The sequence below is a fragment of the Alligator mississippiensis genome, chromosome 4 (assembly GCF_030867095.1).
Source record: "Alligator mississippiensis isolate rAllMis1 chromosome 4, rAllMis1, whole genome shotgun sequence".
NCBI lineage: Eukaryota > Metazoa > Chordata > Crocodylia > Alligatoridae > Alligator > Alligator mississippiensis.
In genome coordinates, this window is record NC_081827.1 from 222,668,700 (window position 1) to 222,694,355 (window position 25,656).

The 25,656-nt window shown below is 47.5% G+C and overlaps 1 protein-coding gene across 6 annotated transcripts in view; it reads left to right on the forward strand.

Annotated features, from left to right (window-relative positions):
• Positions 1-25,656, forward strand: part of ACVR1 (activin A receptor type 1) — a 114,162-nt gene that overhangs the window by 77,995 nt on the left and 10,511 nt on the right. For all 6 annotated transcript variants that reach the window (XM_019480495.2, XM_014599599.3, XM_014599600.3 and 3 more), the window contains 3 exons: positions 6,673-6,819; positions 14,270-14,545; positions 18,962-19,159. In XM_019480495.2, the coding sequence (XP_019336040.2) occupies positions 6,673-6,819; positions 14,270-14,545; positions 18,962-19,159 (621 nt within the window). The remainder of the gene's footprint in view (positions 1-6,672; positions 6,820-14,269; positions 14,546-18,961; positions 19,160-25,656) is intronic.

Genomic DNA, 25,656 nt, shown 5'->3' on the forward strand with positions numbered 1-25,656 from the left:
GCCATAAACAGTGTAGGAATGGAAGACAGAATTCAGAGATGGGTAGTTGCCAAAGTCAGAAGGTTGTATTGCACTGAGGTTAAGGCTGTGGATTTTAGACAGCTAGCAGTCAGAAGCCTGGCATGTGGGCCATGCCCTGTGGTGCTTCACTTTTGATTTATGAATGCCTTGGTGCATTGTCCTGAGCAGATCATGTGGGCAAATTTGTGCTTCCAGTCCACAAGTTGTTTGGGTACCATGTTGGTGCTCTACAGAAAATTCTGAGCAATTCCTCAGCCAATCAGTTCTTTTCATATGTTGGATGTATGTTTTTAAAAGCCCAGTTCCCCAAGATGTTTTACATTTGGGATATTCATATTTTTAGCATTAACTGTAATGATAATTCATTTATTCTAAGAATTAAAAATAGAAAAATGTGTCCTGTATGCTAAGCATGTTGCTTTTTATTGGCTGAGTGAAGTGTGGCTCTATAAGGTCAATGGCATTCCTGGCTGTTTGTAATGCTCTAAATTTCAAAATGCTGGGTCTGATATATTGCAGAATTCCAGGGGATGTTCTAAATATCAGTGGTCTTGGCACTGATTAAAACATTAGAGAAGCCTGAAGCAAAGGAAAATTGGGGCCCACAGGCTGCTAATGTTGGAGGTCGAGTTATCTTTCTACCTCCCCTACTTCTTCCTTACATGTATCATAGTTTCATAGTAGCTAGGGTCAGGAGGGACCTGAAGAGATCATCTAGCCTGCCCCCTTGCCACAGTCAGGAATGAAGGCTGGGTTCACAAGACCCCAGACAGGTGATCATCCAACCTCCTCTTGAATTTGCCCAAGGTAGGGGTGAGGACCACTTCCCTGGGAAGTTGTTTCCAGATTTTGGCCACCCTACTGTAAAATATTGCCTTCTGATCTCTAACCTAAATCTATTCTCCATCAGCTTATTATCATTGTTCCTTGTCACCCCAGGTGGTGCTGGGGAGAAGAGGGCTCTGCCTATTTGCTGATGATCTCCCCTGATGAGTTTGTAGGCAGCCACCAGGTCCCCCCTCAGCCTTCTCTTGCTGAGGCTGAACAGGTTCAGGTCCCTCAGTCTCTCCTTGTAGGGCCTGTCCTGCTGCCTTCTCACCAAGTGGCTGGCCCTCCTCTGAACCTTCTCCAGGTTGGCCACATCCCTTTTGAAGTGCGGCGCCCAGTACCGGATGCAGTACTCCAACTGCGGCCTGACCTGTGTCGCATAGAGGGGGAGTATCACCTCTCTGGACCGGCTTGAGATGCACCTTTGGATGCATGACAAGGTGTGGCTGGCCTTGCTGGCTGCAGTCTGGTATTGGCGGCTCATGTTCATCTTGGAGTCAACTCTAAGATCCTGTCCCACCTCTGTGCTTTCAAGAGGGGAACTCCCCAACCTGTATGTGTGCTGTGGATTCCTTCTCCCAAGGTGCAGCACCCTACATTTGTCTACGTTGAACCCCATCCTGTTTTCATCTGCCCACTTTTGTAGTCTGTCTAGACCTAGTTGCAGCCTCTCTCTCCCTTCAACTGTGTCCACCTCGCCCCACATCTTAGTGTCATTAGCAAACTTGGACAGCATGCTTTCCACCCCCTCATCCAAGTCGCTGATGAAAATGTTAAACAGTGCAGGCCCAAGGACCGAGCCCTGGGGTACCCCACTGCTCACATCTTGCCAGGTTGAGTACAACCCGTCCACCACTACTGTCTGGGTGTGCCCCATCAGCCAATGTTTTACCCATCCAACTGTGCTGGCATCAGTGCCACAGTCGCTTAACTTATTGATGAGGATGGAGTGAGAGACAGTGTCAAAGGCCTTCTTAAAGTCTAGAAAGACTATGTCCACAGTGACACCATCATCCAAGGATTTAGTTACCTGGTCATAAAAGGCAATCAGGTTGGTCAGTTAGGACCTACCTTTGAGGAACCCATGCTGATTGTCCCTGAGCATGATCTCCCCTGCTGGCCCCCTACAGATGTGCTCCTTGATGATTCTTTCCAAGATCTTCCCTAGCACTGAGGTGAGGCTTACAGGCATATAGTTACTTGGGTCCTCCTTCCTCCCTTTCTTGAAAATTGGGACCACATTAGCCAGTTTCCAATCCCCTGGCACCTGGCCAGATGACCACAAATACTCATACAGCTGGGCCAAGGGCTCTGCGATGACCCCTGCCAGCTCCCTCAACACCCTTGGGTGGAGGGCATCTGGACCCACAGATTTAAAAATGTCTAGCCGTTCCAGAAGATCCCTAGCTATATCTGTGCTGACTGAAGGCCTGACAGAGTTATCCCTAAGATTGTCCCTACCTCTGGTAGGTGGGATGTCCCGGTCCCTGTTCAAAAAAACAGAGGCAAAGAAACTTAAAAATATCAGCTTTTTTGTCTGGTGTAGCCACAAGATTACTGTTTGTGTCTTGCAGGGGCCCTACATTGCCTGGTGCCCTCTTCTTGCTCCCAATGTACTTGAAAAAGGACTTTTTGTTGTCCTTAATCCTGGATGCTAGCCTGAATTCCATCTCTGCCTTGGCCTTCCTAATAGCCCTCCTACACTCCCGGGCCAAGGAAGAGTACTCCTTCTTGGTGATAGCTCCTCCCTTCCACTGGTTGTATGCCCCCCTTTTAGTCCTCAGGCATCCCTGAATGCCTTTGCTGAGCCAAGGGGGTTTCTGAGCACTTACCCCTGCACTGCTTCTCTCAGAGACTATTATCCTTTGGGCCTGGAGGATCGCCCCCTTAAGGTACGACCATCTCTCGTGGACTCCCATCTCCTCTACCTTCTGGGCCCTCAGTGCCTCCCCCACCAGTCTCCTAAGCTCATTGAAGTTGGCCCTTCTGAAGTCAAGGGCTTTAACCTTGGTGTAAGCCCTTGATACCCTGCGTTGGATAAGGAAATCCAGCAGGTGACGATTGCTATTGCCCAGGTGGTCAAGGACCTGCAGTCCCCTCCCCTGGTCATCCCCCGTGGCCAGGACCAGGTCCAGCAAGGCGTTACCCCTAGTGGGGCTGTGCACTTCCTGGATAAGGTGAAGGTCCTGTAATACAGCTAGGAACCTATGCGAGCGGTCAGACCTGGCTGTCTGCTCCTCCCAGCAAACGTCTGGGTAGTTTAGGTCACCCATGACAATAACATCCCTTGACCTAACTGCCTCCATAAGCTGACTGGAGAAGTCCTTGTCCAGCTCTTCACTCTGGTTGGGTGGTCTGTAGTAGACACCCACTGTAAGGTCCCTTTCACCACACACCCCTTGTAGTTTGATCTATAGAGCCTCTGCCTGACCCTCTAACCCAAAGCTAATCCTTGATGATGTGAGGTGTTTTTTGACATAGAGCGCAACCTCCCCACCTTTCATCTCAGAAGTAGCAACTTTGCTTGCTCCGTAGTGATGGTCTGTCTACAGTCTGTAGCCTGGACTGTAATAAAAATCAAAGAGCTTTGTAGGGATGGGAGTGGAAGCAGGTGGGTGGATGGGGGAAATAAGAATCAGGGCTCTGAAGAAGATGGGAGTGGGCAGTGGGGAGGGAGAGGGTGACTAAAGGATAGGCAAGGACATAGAAGGGGAAGAGGGTTGGAGATGCTGGTGATAAGCACGGATGTTGGTTTTCTCCAAATTAAAAAAAAAAATCCCTAATTTTGGGGTTAGAAAAGTAATCCCAAATTCACATTTTCTGTGATTTTTAAATGACTCCCCTCTCTCTCTTCAGAGAGAGGTTTTTCATTTTAATCATGGAAAAATGTGGATTTGGGGTTACTATTTTTTAACCAAAAATGCGGGATTTTTTTTAAGTTGGAGAAAACCAGGATCCCTGGTGATAGGGTAGACAGGAACCCAGAAGCAGAGAACTGGGTGAGAGGGCAGTGGAATCAATTACATTTATTTCAGGGAAATAAAGGTAGGGAGAAGAAGCAAGGACCATGAGATGAAGGGAGCAGCAGAGAAAGGGGAGATCCTGCCATGGGATGGAAAAGATGAATTCAGGATTTATGCATAGCCCTTGCCATGGGGAAAATGGAGATACAGCCCTTAGCAGGAAGGTAAGGGTGTAGGGATTTTCAGGGAATTCTGAAAGGGAGGAGGGTGGTATGAAGTGCGTCTGAAGGAGGAGGAATGCAAGGAGTCATGTGGGGTGGGGGGCAGCGCATCTATAGAAGTACAAAGTTGTGTGTGCTTCTCCCCCCTCCCCCCCCTTTCCTCCCCACGAGGTAGGCATTTATCATTTAATAGTTTATTTTCTGTACGGGGAGGGCGAGAGTGGCTAAAGGAGAATGAATTAATAAGAATTATGAATTAACACGATCAATAATAATAATGAATTAATAATTAATGAACTAGTAATCATATTAATTGCTCTGTGCTGCCTCTGGGCAGCTTCCCCACTGCTGCCACTATCTGCCCCCTTGGTAGTGCGAGCAGCATGAGTAGTATGTATCAGTATGACCAGAGTGGGCACCCCTGATGGCAGTGGCGGTGGGGAAGCTGTAGGGGTAGTGCCCCATGCCTAGCACATGGGGTCATGCTGTGCCGCCACTGGGTAGAGGAAGAGTGAGCAGGGTGCACCTAGCTTGCTACCCGGTGGCCTGGCAGACAGCAGGTAGTAGTGCTGGGAGCTGAGTCTGGCCAGCGAGTACCGCATGGCTGCGGTGGGCTCGGCCAGCTGCTCCTTGCTGCCTGGCTAGCCCTTGCACTTGTTCTTCTTGGAGACGGTTAAGGAGTTCAGTGCCTGGCCTGGCTCAGCCTCCAGCATCGTGCTGCCCAGCTTCTTGGTGCCCTTGGCCAGCTCCAGGAACTGCTGGGGCAAGCCTGTGCTGTGCACGCCACTTCAGGGCTGGGGCCAGAGCCAGCCTGGGCACTCCTCTTCAGCAGGTGAAGGGGCCACCATGCAGGAGCTGCTCCTCCAGCTGCATGCTCAGCTCAGCCCTGCCCTGGGCTAGTGTGGACACACGCTTGAGCCCTTTCCCTGCCTCCTGTTCCTGCTCCCCCAGCCTGGGTCCCTCTGCTCGGCAGGGCTCATGTCCAGGAACTGCAGTCGCTGCAATCTCTCTCTGCTCTGCTCTGTGCGTACCTTCATCTGGGCTTGGGGCCAGTTTCACTCCCCTACCTTCCCCTGATCTGGCCATTTCTCCTGGGCTGCCCAAGGCAAAACCCCCACCCCGGGCTGGGAAGGCGCAGAGGGATTGCTCCCTGGCTGGGAGGGAGGCTCTGGGGGTCTCAGGTGGTGCTGAGCCACAAGTGGGGGAAAAGCTGGACAGACCCCATGCCAGTGTGGGAGGGGAGACAGGGGGTTTAATTCCCCTCTCTCTTTTCCCCCTTCACCTGAGGCACTGCCTGGGCTGCTAGCTAGCCACTTCCCACCACTGCTTGGGGGTGAGCCTGGCAGGGCTGCTTCCTCTTCCAGGTATACCCTGGCTACAGTTCCTGCAGGCCAGGGTTGGGGTTTAAAGCCCTCCCTAGTCATACTGAGCAGTCTGCCAGGTCCTGGTTATGCCCCCCCCCCTCCCCCCCAGCTCAGCTGCCCTTCAGTCTCCCAGCCACTGTGGAAGGGAAGGGAGAGCTTACTTCTAGCTGCAGCTATGTAGCTGCATTTCTGGAATCAAAAGTGAATGTCTGTCTATTCACTTATTTCTCAGTTCAAGCTATGCAGGTTAGACTATTTTGCAAAGATTGAATCAATTCAGGCTCAGGCTTTTTGAATGTCTATGCTTAGTTGTTGTCATTAAAATTTAAGTATACATCTTTTTCAGATTCATAGAACAAAATTTAGCCTTCTTAAGCATCTTGATAGTGCATCCAGTGTTTTACTGAGAATTATTTCCACAACTAAATTGATGTTCACTTGAGTTCATGGTTTTTGGATAGAGTTAAAAATAGTCTGCAAGGCTGTGAAATAGGAGCTACATTACCAGGAGCAGCTAACAGACAGCAGGATATAACAAAAAGGGATAGCTTGATTAGTGGAACCTCTGAACCATTAAAAACGGAGAGGGGGTCATTAACACCAGTGGAATCAAGAGTTTAGAAGGAATCGGGTAGATTATAATGAGCCATGAAGTCAGGTGACTCCCTTACTGCTTCCTAAATAGAAATGCTGCTGCCACTATCAGGCAGTTGTTTTTAAACTTAGGGTGGACTAGAAATCAAAGTAGGGTTGCAGTGGCACCCGCCCCCCCCCCCCCCCCCAATTCATCTCTGCTTCTCAGCTTTGCCCCTAAGAGTTCTATTGTGATTGCCAGGCATTATGGTAGAAAACAGCCCTCAGCAGGATTCAAATATGAAGAGTGTCATGTCCTCGGGGGGCACATTAAAAAGAGTGTGTGCGCACAGAAACCAGTGTGGGGAAAGGCACTAGAGACAGCTGTGGCAGAAGTGGACAAGCACTATGGATAGTTAGATATGTATATAATAAAGATGCCTTATCCTTATGTTCCTGTGAGAGATTGTGTTGGCTTTAACAATATATGTGTATATGTATTGCAGCCTTCACATTATGTTAATATGTGCTTATGCATTGCATTAATTTATGCAGCATTTGAGAGTAAGTGGGCAGTGCACTGCATTCAGTGTTGCGTATTGAATTTGTAAATGGATAATTTCAGCTGGGATACTTGTTACAGCTCATTCTTTTTAGTAGAGACTGCTGGTCAAAATCACCTGACTTGCTTGTTTTTGGCAGGAAAAGGCCGATATGGAGAAGTCTGGAGAGGGCAGTGGCAAGGAGAAAATGTTGCAGTGAAGATCTTTTCTTCCCGAGATGAAAAATCCTGGTTCCGGGAAACTGAACTGTACAACACTGTATTACTGCGGCATGAAAATATTTTAGGTAAGTATATAAAGTTAGCCAGTTGTCCGTCAGGAATGACAAGGGTGGCCGGAGTGTGCAGGGATAGAGCCCTGTGGTGCCCCCCCCTTGTCTGGGCCTGCTCTCCCTTTACCTCCTGCTGCTTGGGGTCCGGGCCTGCTCCTGCCCCTCTCCGCTGCAGCGGCTAGGGGGAGAAGAGGAGGAGTGGACTTGGGCCCGATGCGGAGGAGGACTGGGCCTGAGGATGGAGTCAAGCTGACCCGCTGTGGCAGGAGCAGCAGCAGGCCTGGGCTGACCCAGCATTGGCGGGGGAACGGGAGGAGCGGGCTTGAAACTGACAGGGTGGGAGGGGAGGAAGGGGGTGGGGGAGGAGTGGGCCCAGGCCCAAGTGGGGGAGGAGGCCCACTCTTACTGTCCCCCAGCTACTGCTGCATCAGGCCAGGCCTGCTGCTTCCCCCTACTGCCACGGTGGGCTGGCTTCTCCCCCGGCTTGGGCTCAGTCCTCCCCCCTCCCCCTCAACCCTCCAGGTTGGGCCTAGACCCACTCTTCCCCTCCCCCCATTGCCACCACTGTAGTGCAGCTGCTATTCCCCCAACCTGCGTTGGGCCCTGCAGGTGGTGTTGATGGAAGGAGGGGGTGGGCCAAGGCCAGAGCTGGTTGCCTCTCCCCCCCGCGGTGTCCCACCCCCACTCCCGCGCTGCTGTCGCATGCAAGGAGGGATGTTGGGTGGGGGGGACGAAGCCAGCTCCGGAGGCTTTGCCCCCCCCGCCTCTATCATTGCTACCTGCTCCAGGGAGCAGGGCAGTGCTGGCCTCACCCCCCTGTTCTGTCCTCTCCGTTGCCCCCACCTCCAGGGAGCAGGGCAGGGGGTGGGCTGCCAGTACAGCTGACCTCACCCCGCCCCCTATCCCCTGTGTCCCCACCATCATGGCGGCCCTCCACCGTGCCACCAGCTCCTGTTCAAACGCTTGTTCACACTCTGATTGGCTGTTTGTCAGCCAATCAGAGTGTGAATAAAGCATTACAGACAGACATAAGCTTTTATAATATTAGAATGGATGCAAGCATTCTAAGGAGGAACATTAGGAAAGAATGAGTTAATTGAGCAACAGTCTGTCATATTCACTTTTGTAGATAGTGGGCAGGTTTTGGCTGTTGTGTTTGGGGAACAAATGTGTTGGAGGGAAACTTACAAGGAGAGGGGAAGAATTTAGAGCAAGATCCTGGAGATCTGAGCCTATGATCAGAGCGGTCTTCCTGGCAACAGTGATCCGTTGTCTTAGCAGGCAGTATTGTGATCTTCTGTTTGCTGGCAGCACAGCATGCAATGAGGAAAGGACTGCCACCAGAGCCTGTGCTAGCACCTCTGTGTGTTGTGACCCAAAGGAGAGAGGCTGGTGATTTCTGAGAGTGGAGTCCAACACTGGGCCAAGAGAAGGGTGGTTCTGGGCCCAGGAACATTATGAGGAGTGGGAACAGCAGGGTGGTTTCATACAAGACAGCATTCTTGTACTATGTGCTTTCACGTGCAAGATGTGGGAGGTGGTAGTGCCTCTACTCATCGCTGGTTAGACCTCATCTGGAGTACTGTGTGCAGTTCTGGTTTCCACATTTTAAAAAGTACATGAAGATAGAGAGGGTCCAGAGGCAGGTGACAAAAGCTGATCAAGGAAAGGCTTGGAAGGCAAGTCATATGAGGAGACTGAAGGAACTAGGCATGTTCAGCTTGCATAAAAGGCCCTTAAGAGGTGACATGTTAGCAGTCTTCAAATACTTGAAGGGCTGCCATAAAGAAGAGGGAAAGCACCTTTTCTGTCTTGCTGCAGAGAGTAAGATGCAGACCAGTGGCTTAAATTACCTTGCAGCAAAGGCAATTTAGATTGGATATCTGGAAAAACTTCTTCACTGTGAGAATAGTGAAGCAGTGGAATAGACTGCCTAGGGAAGTTGTGGACTCTCCATCACTGGAGGTGTTCAAGAAGAGGTTGGGTAGCCACTGGTTGGGGATTCATAGATGCTAGGGTCAGAAGGAACCTCAGCAGATCTAGTCCAACCCCTTGCCTGGGCAGGACAGAGTGCTGGGGTCAGATGATCCTAGTCAGATGCCTATCCAGCCTTTTCTTAAAGACCCCCAAGGTGGGAGAGAGCACCACCTCCTTTGGAAGCCCATTCCAAATTTTGGCCACCCTTACCGTGAAGAAGTTTTTCCTGATATCTAGCCTAAATCTGCTCTCTGTCAGTTTGTGACCATTGTTTCTTGTTACTCCAAGAGGCTCCCTGGTGAAGAGAGCATCTCTGGCATAGCTATGCCTATTTTCTATCATGGGTACTTCCCATGCTCCTTGGCTTTGATGGTTGCTGCCACCCTTCCCCCGTCCCCCCTGTCTTTTTTTGGCTACGTCAGGGTGTTTTTAAGCTTCCCCAGAGGCATTAGGTGTTGGTTATAGCTAAGGCTGGGAACTTAAGTGGAGTGTGCCAATTTTCCTGTTACAAGTAAAGCCAAGAGGTTCCTGGCCAAAGGGTCTTGAACTCCGCTCAGGGTCTGATCGATTGCCATATTTGGGGTCAGGAAGTAATTTTACCCCATGGTCAGATTGGTATGGACTGTGGGGGCATTTGCCTTCCTCTGTAGTGGGGGGTGCAGCCCTCTACTCTGGACCTCTTGAGCATGTATTGACAATATCTTATAGAAGCAGAACATTGGCTGCCATGATTCCCCTGCTTTATCTGTGTCAGGTTAGGGTGTTAGCATTGTCTGCATTGTCAGGGTTGATGGTAGTCTTGCGAAGAGTTTGGATTATGGATTGTATAAGGATGGTTTGGATAGGAATGATCCTGCTTCAGGCAGGGGTTGGCCTAGATGATCCCACAAGTCCCTTCCAGCCCTACTTCTCTATGATTCTCTGCACTCAAATATTTGAACCTTAATATTCCTCATGAGTTCCTGGATACAGACATGTTGTTTAGGTATGAAAAAAGGATGTTATAAACAGTAAAACTACCTCTTAAGAAATATTGTCTTAGTTGTTGCGTAAATGATGTGGATCTTTATGAGGCTATTGAGATTTACCTATTTTTAAGAAATTTTACTATCGAGTACTGTGTGTGCCATAAACACGCTTCCTAAGCTTGCACATGCTAATAACTGTAACACAAGGTGTTTCAAGCGTGTGCACTTAACCTGAAGGTAACTTGAGCTAATATAGATGCTACGGTCTTTGAGACTAGTGTAGTAAATTTAAATTAGGTGATTGGTTAAAGATAGAACCCTTGCTCATTGAAATACAATGCCCTTGTCTTCGCCTTTTAAATATGTTAAAACATCATAGGCCTAAGGTTGCATGGTTTTCCTAGCTGGTGTCCTCCTGCACTCTTATGGCTATTCCTACCTTCTAACCTTTACCTTCGTAACTGTTGTGTCTTGATTCTAGCTCCAGGATATAATCCAATACTGTGTTGTGTTTTGTAACCTTACGTTGCTTACTATGAAACAGAGCACCGAGATTATCCATTTTTGTTATGTGTTCTTAACTTTTTTTCCCCCAGAGTTTACGTTGAAATCAAATTTATCTCCTTTTAAAGTTCAGACTTCAATTATAGTTGCTCTTCATAGTCACCTATTTTTCCTGTAAATAAATGTGTATCCTAATATTATTGATGATTACTGAGGCCTAGTGCCATTTTTATTACTTGTTCCTGTTACAGCTCTCTGCATAGATCTAAATAAATGTTTTATTCCTTTAACTTCATCACACATGCACATCCTAAGCTACAGTTGAACTGTGTGCTTTAGGTGGGCCCTTTCCTTCCATGTGGACACAATCTCAACCTTTTCAGCTTTTCATTTCTTAGAATGATGCACCAGCAAGTCTCTCTAGTCTAGTGACATACTTACCTATAACCTGTATAATTACAGACAATTTTGTTAGGCCCCTTTTTTGTTTTCTTGTTGAAGAATGTTCCAGCAGGCCTGTGGATCAGCGTCTTTAATGTTTGTCTCGTGTTTACTGAAATGATTTCCTTTGTTGTTAAAATAAATAAATAAATAAATAAAAATACCATCATCCTCAGAGCATGAGTTTTTGAACTTTCCTTCCTGAGAGATTACTGATTTGGCTGAAATATTCATTGTCACCATATTCCAGTACAGTGGTGTTTAATCTTTCTTAAATAATGGTCAAGTTTGGCAATTAGACTGTTTAAGGTTCAGTATCAAGTAATCCTGCACTTTACCAAAAAATAATTGATTTCTTGAAAGAAAGCAGGTGGCAGCGTGTCCTCTCAACTTCCCTGGGATACATCTCTCTGGGCTTATAATAAACATTACATTTTTACTTTTAGGTGACAGGAGGAACATTAATTGCCTCCAGGGCAAGAGCTGTTCACTTCAGTTGTGTGTAAATAGCATGGTATAGCAGGAGCAGCTCAATCTCTTTTTGCCTCCCAGTCTGGGTTTTGATCTCATCTAGAACTTTGGTTCGGAAAAGAGTTTGGGGTGGGGGTGAGGAGAAAGTTGTCCTTCCTTGGTTTCCTCGGTTTACAAAACAAATTGTTCTTATTACGCTATAAAGAGAAATTGAGCCACTGTGAGTAGTTGTATTCACTCCAACCCAGGTGAGCAGCTCAACTTAGTTGCCTGGTATTTAGGTGAGAAGAACTTGTTATGATAGTGCTCTAGTCTTTTGGTCTTGTCAAGCTCTGCTTGGCAATTTGCCATCGTCTTTATGTCCTACTGATCTGTAGTTGGATGGGGTATTTTTGGGTGACTTTGGTACCTAGAGCAGTATAGAGCAGCCTTGAGGTTTTGCTAATTTGTCAGGCTACAACAATCCTCAAATGGTCTTTCCAGCATCTGGAGAACAAGCTTTTTGATGATCAACCCATGTAAGCTTACCTGTTGGTGACAGTTTGAAGGAAACATTTAAAAGATATGATAAATCATGACTGCTTTGGTTGTGAGTGTATTTTTCCTGGCTATTATGAGTTCATAATCTGAAGATCTGTCATTTATCTATAAAGCAGACATTGATCAAATAGGTACTGTGACCAAGTCTACTATTCTTCCAAATACCTTTGGTCAGAAAGGATCAGTATTTCATTTTCCATACAGATCTCACTTAAGTCAGTAGTTTGGGCTATATATAGCTGTAGATCAGGATCTTTAAATCTGAAACGTTAACAGGTGTAGAATGTCTGCCTGCCTGTTTAGCAGATTAGTTCACCTGAAACACGCTGATACCTGCTCTTTATGACCTTTATGGGCTGTTTCTTGGCCTTGGGTAAAATTTTTAAGTTATTGTTTTTGACCAATAAGGACTTAAATGGCTGGGACCTATGTCTTAACTCTCCCCAGTGTAACATAGGTAGAGTCATGGGAGAGAGATGCTGGAATTGGAGTTCCTGTGCAGGTTCCACAGCTTTAACACCCCACTCTTGGACCCAAAATAGCTTGAACTAGTTGCTCTCCAGTGCAAGTTGTAAAACGTAAGCATATAGGGGAACTTTTGGGTAGAGAGTAAATCAGGGGTGGGCAAAACATGGCCTGCGGGCCAGATCTGTCCTGCGAAGCCATAGTATCCAGCCCAGGGGGCCCCTAAAAAAATTTGGAAAATTAATATTTCTCTGCCTTTGGTGCCTGTAAAAAATGACAGGAACCAAGGGCAGTAGGACCCGGGGAAGCCCAGTGGTCTCCAACAACAGCGGGCCTGCCCAGCCCGGCCCCCTAGCCAGAAGCCCCTTCTGGGGTTTCTGGCCTGGGAGCACGTGGCTGCCCCAGCGCGGGAAGCTCAGGTAAGTGGTGGGGGGGAGGACCCTGGGCAAGGAAGGAGTGGGGGGTGGGGGAAAGCGGCCCCTCCCCACCCACTCCTGGCACCCTGTGTTGCAGCTGCTTGCAGCTCGCGTGGGGCTGCCTGTGCCCGCTCCAGACAGCCCCATGTGGGCTGCGAGTGCCTGCGGCGTGGGGCACCGGCGTGGGGCGGGGGAGGGACTACTTCCCCCCTGTGCTCAGCTTTTCCCTGGGCTCCTTCCCTGGGCAGAGAAAAGTGGCCCCTCACCTGCCCCATGTCCGGCACCCTGCACTGCAGGTGCTCGCAGGCCGTGCTGGGCTGTCCGGAGCAGGCACAGGCAGCCCAGGCAGGCTGCGAGTGGCTGCAGCACAGTGCGCCGGGCATGGGGCGGGGAGGGGCTGCTCCTCCCCCCGCACTCAGCACCACCTCATAACTTGGCCCCACTGCCAGGGTGGCAGTGGGGCAGGTTACAAGCTGGTGCTGAGTGTGGGGAAAAGTGGCCCCTCACCTGCCCCATGGCCAGCACCCCGTGCTGCAGCTGCTTGCAACCAGCTTGGAGCTGCCTGTGCCTGCTCCGGACAGCCCCGCACAGCCTGCAAGAGCCTATAGCATGGGGCGCTGGCCATGGGGTGAGTGAGGGGCCACTTTTCCCCACGCTCAGCACCAGTTTCTTCCCTGCTGGTGAACAGAGGGTTGGGGCTGTGCTCTGCCCTCTGCCTGTACCGCGGGGCTGGGGGGGCACTGGGTGTGAGCGGACGGGAAGCCAGTGGGAGCATGGGGCCTGCACTGGTGTCCCAGGGCCAGTGCCGGTGGGGCCCAGAGAGAGGTGACAGGAGCATGGGGTTCCAGCTGGCAGGGACTCTATGGAGCCGGGCCAGCTCCCCCCTCCCTGCTGGTGCAGCCCAGCCCAGCTCTATGGACCCCTGCCAGCCTGCGCCCTGCTCTGGGCCCCACTGGTGCTGGCCCTGGAACATTGGTCCCAAGACAAAACTGGGTCAGCGGCCCTCCGCTCAAAATAACTGCCCGCCCCTGGAGTAGATAGTAAGCTTTTATAGTGGAGTGCAGTGCAGGTTGCTATCTGCTTGATTGGTACTTTGATTGTTTTTCGTTAAAGAGTCAGATTAAGAGGTATGTACCAATGAAATGATTATAATTGTGTTCAGGGTGATTAGAGCTATGGAGTGATGTTTATTTAATTTTGGAAATCTAAATAATATTTGATCTGGTTTTGATTATTGTAGCAGACAAATGCTGAATCGGTTTGTTCAAATTATTAGGAATCAAAGCTACAAACGTTATACTTATTGTAATTCCTCTTGAAAACAAACATTATTTGGTAACAACCATAAAAATGTAGCAGTAGTGTCGCAACTAAACTTTGAGAAGGTGAATGTTCTTAGAAAGCTTACAAGGTTCCTTGGGTGAATTTGATATCTTTTATTAGACCAACTTAGAAAGCTTATTTGCGTGTCCTTTTTTGTGGGCCTACAAATAAAACTTTACTGATATAATTCACTTAATCACAAAAATATATTTAAGACTTTTTCCTTTTATATTATTTTTTTCCAAAGTGACATTACAGCAGAAGACTGTTTCAATTCTGATTTTAAATGACAAGAACACTGTAAATGACATTTTGGTCATTTAAACTTGGAAGCTTTGAAATCTAATGTTGTCTTTTCAGGTTTTATCGCTTCAGATATGACCTCCAGAAACTCCAGCACCCAGTTGTGGTTAATTACACACTATCACGAAATGGGGTCTTTGTACGACTATCTACAGCTTACAACGCTTGATACTGTCAGCTGCCTACGAATAGTTCTGTCCATAGCCAGTGGTCTTGCACATTTGCACATAGAGATATTTGGGACACAAGGGAAGCCTGCTATTTCCCATCGGGACTTGAAGAGCAAAAACATCCTTGTTAAGAAAAATGGACAATGCTGCATAGCAGATTTAGGTGAGTTTTACTGTGCTAACAGCACAAACTGCATGTTCCTTATGTAATGCATGTCCCTTAAAATTGCCTAAATCTGTGTTTTGGAATTGCCTTGAAAATGATGACTGCCACTAGAGGGCATGTAGAAGTTAGAAAGTAATCTGTTCCAGGTGAATAAGTCTAGCATCACTTTTGATTTTTGCAAGCATCTTCAATGTTGGATTAATTCTGTAGTTAGTCTTCATCAGTAAATAAAACTTTTAGTTTCATAAATACTGTCTAGTTCAGAAAATGTGGTGGAATATTATAACATTTTTTTAAAAATCAGTTGGATCATGAGGGTTTCTTCTTTTTTTTTTTTCTTCCTTTTTTGTCTTTTGTTGAGTGCTTCCTTTTGAAATTCAAGAGCAAACAATACTTTAGAGTTTTATCCATCTCTGGAGTAGTGGGAGTTAGTCTGGGCTGGGATCTTACTAAGAATGATATATTTATGTACTTCTTGCCCCAAGATATTTTTTGTTGTTTAACAACTTAATATCCTGCTGGTGAAACATTGCTGCTTGCAATGTAAGACTTGACTTGCTGACCTCAGCAGGTTTGATCATGCTTCATAGAAGTGAAAAAAGCACTTCCTGAATAACTGGTGTGAATTTTAAATTAGGCAAATGCCAATGCTGAGATGAATTAAAGCGAAGTGGCTCAATAATATGCAAGATCTTTTGGGATGAGTATTTCTATTTGAGCAAGAAGAAGCTAAAAGAAAAAAGAGGGTAGAACAGTCCTCTTAATATTGTACACTGAATATTATTAAATAATCACCTGGACTCCAAACACATGGAAGGATATTTCTTAGGAGGATATATTTTGCATAAACCTCAATATCCTAGTGACCCAAATGTAGAACAGTCAGGATTGGTGACTGGCAGAGCACTGTAGATGCCTGCCACTTTAAGGGCCAAGCCAAGTGGCCAACAGGAGCTTAATTGTGGCAGCCATTTTTGATCCATGGCTGCCTATATAAACAGGGCAGTTTGCTGCTGGCAGGCCAGGCAGTAACATAGCCTGGCTGCAAGGCTGCTTGGAACATCCTGGAGGTAAGGGGGGAGCTGTAGGAGACGGTTTGGAGGCTCCTGGTCCTGGGCATGACTTAAAACTGCACCCTGCCGGGAGTGGGTGGCCTGGTGGGGCTCTCAGTGGTGCGGGAGCCCCCAGGAAGTGCCAGGCCAGTGATCACCCTGGTGAGAGGCAAGTAGGGGCGCCTTAACCCCAGCCCTCACCTTTGGGTGGGCTATATAGCATCTGAGCAGGGTAGGCCATGTAAGCTTCTGGAGGCACCTGAGCCTGCTGGGGGAGTGACCCCGCAGGGCCAGGCACGCTTCCAGGAGCAGCTGAGCTGGGAATGGGGGACCCCAACCTATAAGTGCCGGCAGGAGGCGAAAACCCCACTGAGGCACTCGACTGGTCAATGCTGGGGCCAGGACCAAAGGGTCAAAAGGGCTAGGGGCTCTCCGCGACAGACGCCCGTGAAGAGGTAAGGAGCACGGGGTCCCGACTGGGCCTGAGACAGGCCCAGGGCTTACGGAGGCCAAAGGTCCCCAGGGTTGGGGACCACAGCTAATGGGCGAAGGCAACGGTTGAGCTAAGTGCCTGATATGACATCTGCGAGGCTTCGGCTGCGGTGTAGGGGTGGAACAGAGCTGCGGATAGACCCCCCCCCCCCAATATCGGGGTGTACAATGTGTTGCCTGCCACCTTAATTAACATTATTAATTACCATCAAGGTGTGGCAAGTGAGATTGGTGGGCAGCATGCCCAGAGGCAGGTGGGAAGCTAGCTCGGTGGCTAGCCAGGGACCTCACCTTGCCACAGTGACTAACATAAATGCAGTTGCTGGTGAGTAAATGACAACTGCATTTCCACAGGGTTGGCTCCTCTGAGGAAATAGCAAATAGAAAATGGATAATTTGATTTATTTTGCTTTTGACTCATAACCACAGTAGTTCTCTGTACATACTTTCTGTACTAGGTTATCTGAAAATGTCAAAATATACTGCAGGTGGTGGGTGGGTATTTTCACACCAAGGTGGAATGGAAATTACTTTTTTTGCTGTAATATATTTTATAATGGTGAGAAAATGGCTATTTATATGAAATCTCAGGCATTTATTTTTAGGGCATTCTTCTTCATTCATTTTCTCTAAAGGAGATTAACTAAAGAAGGTATTGCGCATCTAGGATGAATTAAGTCCTTCTGGGTGCCCATCCTATTGTTAATTCTTTTGTGGTTTCTCTCTTCTCTCCCCCCACTCCTCCCCTACACACACACTTCCTTTCCCTTTCTCCCTGTTCCAAGGTGAGTGTTTTTCTGTGCCTACCTTTTTAGCAAGTACTCTAAGGCAGTGGTGCTAACAATCTGAAAATTGTGGTCAGATAAAAACAATGCAGCACAGCTTATGATAGCTTTAGAGGTGCATTACTCAAATCCTATTCCAGAACATGGTCAGTAAAGCAGTGACTTAGGTAATATAATGCACTACATATGCCAGTCAATCAAATTAAGAGCAGGTTCTTTAATTCTTTAGACAAAAAAATTGTTTTGACATGTGCACATTGCCAAGTCTTATACATTAAGTTAGCTCCATTGGATTGTTACTCAAGACAGATAGATTCTAGTTGATAGTTAATAGAAGTGACAAAAGAAATCCATAACCAAAATGATTCATAGTAATGCAATAGCTTTCTATTACAGAGCAGAACAAAGCTTGTGCATGCTGAAGGGACACTAAATGCCAGTTTTCCTGAAACCAATAGCAAATCTACCCAAGTAGTTATATTATGTCTCCTCACTGTTTAATGACTTCCAGACAAAATAGTCCATTGTACAAATGATCCCAACGTTAACCTATTTAATTCATATTTGTTTTTGGAGATGGAACTGGTACAGTTTTCAAACTTTTCTTTCCTTCTTGCCCCCAACACATTCCTTGTCAGTCTGTAGTAATTTGATGCCCTGACTAGTACTTGGTTTCCCCCAACTCAGATTAGCACCCATGTTTCCTGAGGTGAAAAACAAATGCATTCAAAACAGTGCAATATCTCTAGAGGTCAAAAAGTAGTACAAATGCCACCATGTTGAGGACCCGTTTACAAAACCGTTGTCCCCTGACCTGGTTGCAAAACTGTTTAGCGTGTAGGGTAGAATGAGATTGACTTGTGTCCCTGAACCTTAAACTCTTGACCTGTTAGTCTATTGGATCTTATACAGGAGAAGCCTGCATTTTGCCCAGTTTGGATAGAATGCTAATCAGATTCCTCAAACTGTTGTGTTCCCAAAGTTTACCGATAAAGTTGCTCCGTTAAGTTTACCTCCAGGATTCAGAAAGGATCCAGTACTTCTACTACTGGGGCTGAGAGAGACATTAGCTGAAGAGCAGACTTGCTATAGTAGCTTCTTCAGTAATAAAAGAGAGAGAACTTGCTTTGCAACTTCAAATTGACTTGAAATGCACTTAAACTGCAGGAAAGTATTTGCAAATTCTTGCAGTGTGAAGCAGAGACTGTGTTTTGACAAAAGACTCAGGAATCCAGTAATGATCTGGAGTTTAACATTTCAGGGGTCTGTGGTAGAAGCTTTATAAAGATGTAGCTAAAATAAACTCCTGTTAAGTTTAAGTGGTACGTGTTTCTCTTCCAGAACTGGGTGAGGAAGTCAGGAAGAGTGTTTTTATTATCAGTAATGTCATACAGCTATTGCTGTTCAATTTGGAATGATTCTGTTTACCATGGGAAAACTGGTGCTTTGTGTTCCCAAATTTACTATAATTTAGTCTCTCACATAATGTTCCTTGCTTTAATATTTGGAGATATGTGCTAACCAGGTAAAATGGTTTTGGCTGACTCATTTCAGATCACTTTAAGGATGTTTACTTTTCACCATGCGTGCATGTGTGGCCTTTTTTTAAACTCCTGGATTGGTCATGCAGTATTTTTCTTCTTCCTTAGCCGCAGTTCAGACACATCCACCTACCTAAAAGATCCATAAATACATATAAACTCTGGGTAGAATTGTTTTCTTTAAGTAACAGATGCCTGGCCTTCTGGTTATACGTGCCTAGAGTAACGATGACATCCAGTGGCTGCAAAACACTTAGTCCTTGAAATGATAATGCTTTATAACAGTGCAATATACATGGGTGGAGGTAATCTTTTAAGAGATAGTTGGTCTAAGTCTATGGTCAAACTGATTGTTTTTTTGCTGTCACATAGCAACTTTGGAGCTGACACAGCTATTCTTTGCACAGCTGCACCTAGTTGATTGCTTGTTTTCAAGTAACTTTTTGGTTTATGGAATGTGTATATATCCCTTGTATGTAGTTTGAATTCACAGATACCCATAATACATGAACAAATTTAACGACAGTGCTTTCTATGATTCAGGTCTTGCAGTTATGCACTCCCAAAGCACTAATCAGTTGGATGTGGGGAACAACCCTCGTGTGGGTACCAAGCGTTATATGGCTCCAGAAGTGTTGGACGAAACCATCCAAGCAGACTGTTTTGATTCTTATAAAAGGGTTGACATCTGGGCTTTTGGACTGGTTCTCTGGGAAGTTGCCAGACGTATGCTTAGCAATGGTAAGTATTTGAGGCCTGCTTATTAGGACTGCTTTTGAAGAGAGGTAAGGAAATAGAAATTTAGCAGAAAGCATTTGTGTTTCAGTACATATGTTACATCGTACTTCTGTAAAGTGTTTCTTTTCTAGTTGCTTGAATTTCTACCCAGTTTGAAGATCTTGGCATAGTAAATACAGTGATAAAAGTGTTTGCCAGTTTTGGCTGGGCTGATGTGAAAAGGGGCTTTTGATGAATTCCAAATAGAAGATTAATTATTTATCATTTAAGTATTAATCGTCAATTTCAATTAAAATCTTTAAGTTGAGGAGCCTTTTGACCTCTTAAAGGTAGGCTTATACCACCTTTATTCCATACAAATGTTCTTTTAGGTATTTATTTTAAGTGAAAACTTGTAGGAAATCCAAAGGAGAATATAAAGTAGACAAAGGAAGTGCCAAGAATGCAGTAATATATTTTACATATATACTTTAGACTAGGCACTGCAGTACTTGTTCAGAGTACAGTTTCTGTGGAAAAGAATGCCGGTGACTTATTTTTGCTGGGAACACTGCTGCATTGGCAAAGGAATCTGAAGCAAAAGGCCAGGCACATTCTTTATGCCAGAGTCATTTGGCGACCTAAAGGAATTGCCTACCTTTCAGGTGTCCCTGCCACAGTTTCTGAACCTGGCTAGGCTGCTTGGTTTAGAAGGAAGAGGGCAAACTTTGGCTTTATTGTTTTTTATGAATGTGGGGAAAGTTGATGTTCTGTTTTGCTGTAACCTTGATAAGCATGGGCCTAAGTTTAAGCATTAAGTACCTTTCTGAATCTGTACCTACATTCTCTGAAAAAATTCTGTATGGTTTAAAGACAAGAGATGAGAATTTTGTTCCTTTAAATTTTGTGGGAGAAAAAGATACTATGGATGAAAGCTGTTGTCTGGGAACATAAAAGCCTGTAGCTGTGTAGCGAGGTATAAGTATTAATTTTGATTTGTACCTAATCCTATTGCCGCTACAGTTGATCAAAAGGCTTGTGAGGTCAACAAAATTCCCTTTGTTAGAGGAAAAAATATGTTCTTAACTTGTTGTTTTGTATTATCATTGTGCCTAGGAACCCTGGTCATGGATCAGGATCAGTGAGGGTGCTGTATAAATTCAGAAGACAGAGCTTATATTCTAGGTACAAGATAAGGGATGAGAGCAGACAGGCAAGCACAGGAAACAGTGGGGTGATGTTGGTCATTATGATGGCAGTAGCCATCTGAGGCATAACTGGTTAGGTTTGCACCCTAGGCCAAACCTGCTGTATGAGGTGTTGGAGCTGCAGCTGCTGGCGGAGCTCTTGTAGCACAGTAGCCAGTGGGTTAACAGAGCCCTACCATTGAATGGTGTCACCAGGCATAATTAGAAAAGGTAAATATGACAGTGGAAAGGCATCTGGGTAGCAATACCCAAAAATGGCTCTGTTAACCCCCTAGCTGCTGGTTTCCTTGGCACATTCACCAGCAGCGGTATCTGCCCTGACATCATAGTGAGGCTGCCTCAACCCCTGCTGCCGCCACTCTACTCTGACTGCCTGGGCAGCAGCCATTCTGGTGCCCTTTATTGAGTCAGAACCTGGGGCTTGAGTCCTATTCGTCCACCCCACATTCATCATTTATACTGGTGGTAGCGGTAACACCATCCATAGCCTAATGCTTGTAAAGTTCCTTTTAGATATTACAGTATTGCAAAAAAAGAGTTTTAAGCAAGCATTCCAAAAAAGGGTACTGAGACAGCTTTGCGGATGTCTACAGGGACTCCTGCCAGCTGTAAGGGGCAGCATGGGAGAAAGCATGAAGATGCCTGTTGGAAAATCAGACCAGTGGAGACTGGCATTGTGGAAGCTGACCCCTTAATACCGAATGAAACAAAGGTGGGAAAGAAATGGATTATGAAGGGTTTTGGAAGTGAAGACTTATGTTAACTAACATGTAGCAATGAAAAACAGGTAAAAACCCTAGTGAAGACAAGTCAGTTATAGTTTTAATGCAAGTGAGTACGACAAGGTATACTCCAACCCTCAGGTAGTCTTTATTAAAATCTGCTAGTGCAGAGCTGTCCAGATACAGGCCTGTGAGCTGCATGTGGCCCATGAACAGTGTATTCGTGGCCTGTGGGCTCCTGCTCGGGCACTGCTCCCCCCATTGCTCTTGCTGCTGTTGCTGCTGCTCCTGTTCCCTTCTCCCAGCTTCCCCTGTCTGCCCGTGCTTCAAGAGTCAGGGGGGCACAACCTGTGGAGGGGGGACCTGTAGAGTCCATGGTCCCCAGCCACTCAGAAGTTAGACAACCAAGTCTAATGCACATGAATACAAAAATCTGTTGGTCTTCACTAGGATTTTGCCCTATTGCAGTATGTGTTAACTAAGTAGATGAACACATTTTTGTTCTTCTATGTCCTTATCCCCCTGTTAATTTTAAAAATATTAACTTAAGCAAGTTTAAATGTGCCGTTCACAGCAAGTCTTTTCTGCCAGTTTGCAATCCTAACTATAATGTAGGTAACAGCTCTTTTATCAAAGTGTCTTGTTCTAATCAGGATGAGAGTTGGTGTGACAGTTTTTAATAACCCTTAGGCAGCTGGTTATCTCCATGTACTCTAAATGCTTCAAGGCTGGCCAAGGCAAGGCTCCTCTGAAGTTGTGGCTATCATGGGAAAATTCCCCAAAGCCAGATTTCCCTGGTTAATTCCTGGGAGCCAGAGAACTGGCCCTAGCACCCCCCCCTCCCAATACCACATTGTCCCTGTGAGCTAATTTATTAAGCAAAGCAGACTTTCAGAGAAGAGTGCATCAGATGAGAATCTATGACTATTGGATGTCCAGAATAAAGTCTTTTCAAAAAGCTTGAAACCTTGAGCAGAGTTCTAACATGGAGAATTCTTCCTTTGGAGCTCTGTAAGCAGGATGGGCTAATTGAGTGGCTCTGTTGCTAGTAATTCTTCATTTCTTTAAATCTGCCAAAAATAAATAAAACCTGTTCCCATGGAATTGAATTAGAATCCTGTGATTAGCTCTAGAAGCAGCACTCGTATTGCTATCTGAATTTCAGCCATCTTCTCATTAAGATCTGTATTGTTCTGCTACTGTGGAGAGGGTGATAATTAGAATTGGGACTTCTTGCTTCTTTAAACACTTGGCTGTTGAACCATGATACATAGGTATGAAGTGACTGCAAGAGATGGTTAACTAGAGAAGTGAGAAAATGATAGTAAAAGAGTTGTGACCAGTCCCCTTTTGTGGTTATAAAGAGGAGAATGGATCCTTTTTGTCAATATTTTATTGGCAAACTTTTTTTAAGGAGTCATGGAGATTCAGTAATTGTATTTCTCAATATTTGGAAACTCTGGGTTGTAGTTCATGTCATTTGAATGTCTTGAGAATTCAATCTGTAACAATGAGGTTGTTATGCTCAGCTTTAAGTTATGAACTTTGTCTGAAATTGCATATTTTTTCTTAACAATCCCTGAACATTGGGGATTGGGAATCTAATTACCAACTGCCTTAATGAGAGGCTTGTTGGATGGGTATTGGTTAACCAACTGTGCAATGGGTAACACTACCCAAGACAAGGGGAGAAGCTGATATGCATGAGTTGAGAAAGTGTTGGCCTCAATGTGACTGAGTAAGAAATGTTGCTAATAGCTGTTTGACAGGATCGACAATACTTAAGGTATACTTCACAGTTTTTTTTGGTTTTAACTTAAACTGTCAGCCTACCTCACAAAGAAACTCAATCAGGGTAGAAAAGAATTCAATCTGAAATTCTTTAGTTATATGTGGGAAGTGTTTTTAGTTTGTATAAAATCATTCTTGCCATTTTAATTTTAACAAATTTAATTAAATGTTCATCAAATCCTTTGTGAATAGTTATTTAAATTGGTGAAGAAACAACATGTATCACTAGTGTATTAAATATCACCTTATAAACTACTGTATCGGGATACATGTACATTGTTATGTCTGTAGCCTGTATCAAGTCAGTCCCAAGGCCACTGCAACCATTGTGGGGCACCTTAGATGCTCTAACAACCCTAGTTGAGTTGTTTTGCATGATTGGTGTTTCTTCTCCAGGGTGGCATCCATCTCCTCTCCAGGTATCGGTGGCTATTGGCTCACAAGGAGCTCATCCACCCTTTGACAGGTCTTGCTTCTCGTCCTGCTGAGTATCCACACACCCTCTTCACTTAGGCAAGCCCACGTGGGAGCACTGGTTTAATTGCCAACAGCTCAACCATGGAACAGGCTGTACTGGCTTACATGGTACCAGATAGCAGACCAAGAGAGGCCTGGCCTGACACTGGCAATCTGTATAGAATCATAGAAAATTAGGGTTGGAAGAGATCTCAGGAGGTCATCTAGTCCAAGTCCTTGCTCAAAGCAGGACCATCCCAGCCTGTATTATTCCAGCCAAGGCTTTGACTACCTGGGTCTCTAAACCTCTAAGGACGGAGATTCCAAACCTCTCTGGGTAACCTGTGTCAGTGTTTTACTACTCTCCCAGTGAGGGAGTTTTTCCTAATATTTAACCCAGGTGTAGACTACGTTTTTTGGCCAGAGTGCCGAAAACCCCCACAATGCCTACCTTGGAAGGTGCCAGAGTGCCAGCATGCCAGAAAAACAAACAAAACAAGGGCGGGGGTACATGGTAGGATGCCCTGCTTGTGCCCCCCAGCCCTGCTCGTGCTCCTGCCGCCCCTGCCCCCCAGCCCAGGCTCCGTGGCTATCAGCAGCTGCCCAGAGTCTGGACCAGCTGCAGCCGGGAGGCTGCAAACAGCTGCTGCCTCCTGGCCCTGGTCTCCAGGGAAGCAGCTCCCTAGCTGCCTCCCAGCCCCAGCCCGGCAGTGCTCCCTAGCTGCCTCCCACAGCAGATACCAGCAGTGCTCCCTGATGTGCTGCCCTCACACACACTGCACTCCCGGCCCTGCTGCCCTCCCCTGGGCTCTCAAGCGCAGTGTGTGCAACCCGGAGGGGCTGCGCAGGGAAGCTGCTTGCTGCTGCAAACTCTGCACTGCCCAGGTCACACTTCCCCTGTGTGCACAGAAGCAGCGTGGGCAGCACGCAGGGTTGAGCCCCTCGTTGCTGTCCCCGCCTGCAGGGTAAGTGTGGCCAGGGGAGCTTGGAGCGGCAGACAGCTTTTTGCACCGCCTGCTGTGCTCTGCTGTGCTGGGTTTCACATGCTGCTCTGCAGAAGCGGCAGTAAGGGCAGCACAGTGAGGATCGTTGCCAGTATCTGCTGCCTCCCTAGAGCTCAGGGCTGGATCTGGGGCTGGGAGGTAGCTGGGGCCAGGAGGCAGCAGCTGTTTGTAGCCTCCCAGTTGCAGCCGACCCAGGTTCTGGGTAGCTGCTGATAGGCACGGAGCCTGGGCTGCTCTCAGCAAGGCTTCTGTCCTCTCAGCCCGCTGCTGGGAGCAGCCCAGGCTCCATGGCTATCAGCAGCTACCTTGAACCTGGGCTGCTGCAGCCAGGAGGTTGCAAACAGCTGCTGCCTCCCTGCCCCAGTTGTCTTCGGGTTCCAGGAAGACAGCAGGTGCCTGCACTGCACCCACTGGGGCTGTGGGCAGCACAGGGCTGGAGCCAGGGGCAGCGGGGGGGTGAGGCCAGGGCCTTCTGGCAGCATGGGGCTGGGGCCCATGGGCAACAGGGGGCTGAGGCTGGGGCCTGGCCATGGGCAGCTTGGGGCTGGAGCTAGAGCCAGAGCCCACTGGCAGCATGGGGCTGGGCCCCGCAGCAACATAGGGCTAGGTCTGGGGCTGCAGCCGGCCTGTTGCCAGTGCCGGGATGGGACGGCAGTGGCACCGGGCTGAGGCCGGGGCCACAGGGCTGGGGTGGGCGGCGGCAGTGGTGCTGGCTGGGGCTGGGGCCTTCGGGAGTGCCAGAATGGGGTCGAGCCCCGCGCAGGCCCCATCCCCATCCTGATGCTGCCAACAGCAGCGATGGTTTTGAGGGCTGGGGCTGGGCCTGCCGGCAGCTAACACCACTGCCGTGGCTGGGGGCTGGGCCTTACCTGTCTCCAGCTGGCTGCTGGGATGGTTGACAGTGCTGGGATGGGGCTGGGGCCTGAGTAGGTTCCCAGCCCCATCCAGGCGCTGCCGATGGCCCCGGCCTGGCAGCAGTGGTGCTGGCCAGGGCCAGGCTTGCTAGCAATACGGGGCCAGGGCCCGCACAGGTCCATGGTCTCAGTCTCATACTGGTGCTGCCAGTGGGCCCGGCCCCACCCCTCACCACCACTGCCAGCCCCAGCCCAGTGCTGCTGCTGGGACGGAGCTTCTGGACGGGGCTGCTGCAGCCCCTGGGGACCTGCTCCACTTCCCTGGCCTCCTACTCACTCTGGGCAGCAGGCAGGGAAGTGGCAGGGGCAGGACTGCAGCTGGGCAGAAGCACAGATCATGGGGCTAGCAGCAGTGCAGAGCCCCCGCCCAGGGGGTGGCAGTAGCTCAAGAGCTCAGCTGGGCAGTTCGTGGGTGTGAGGGAGGAT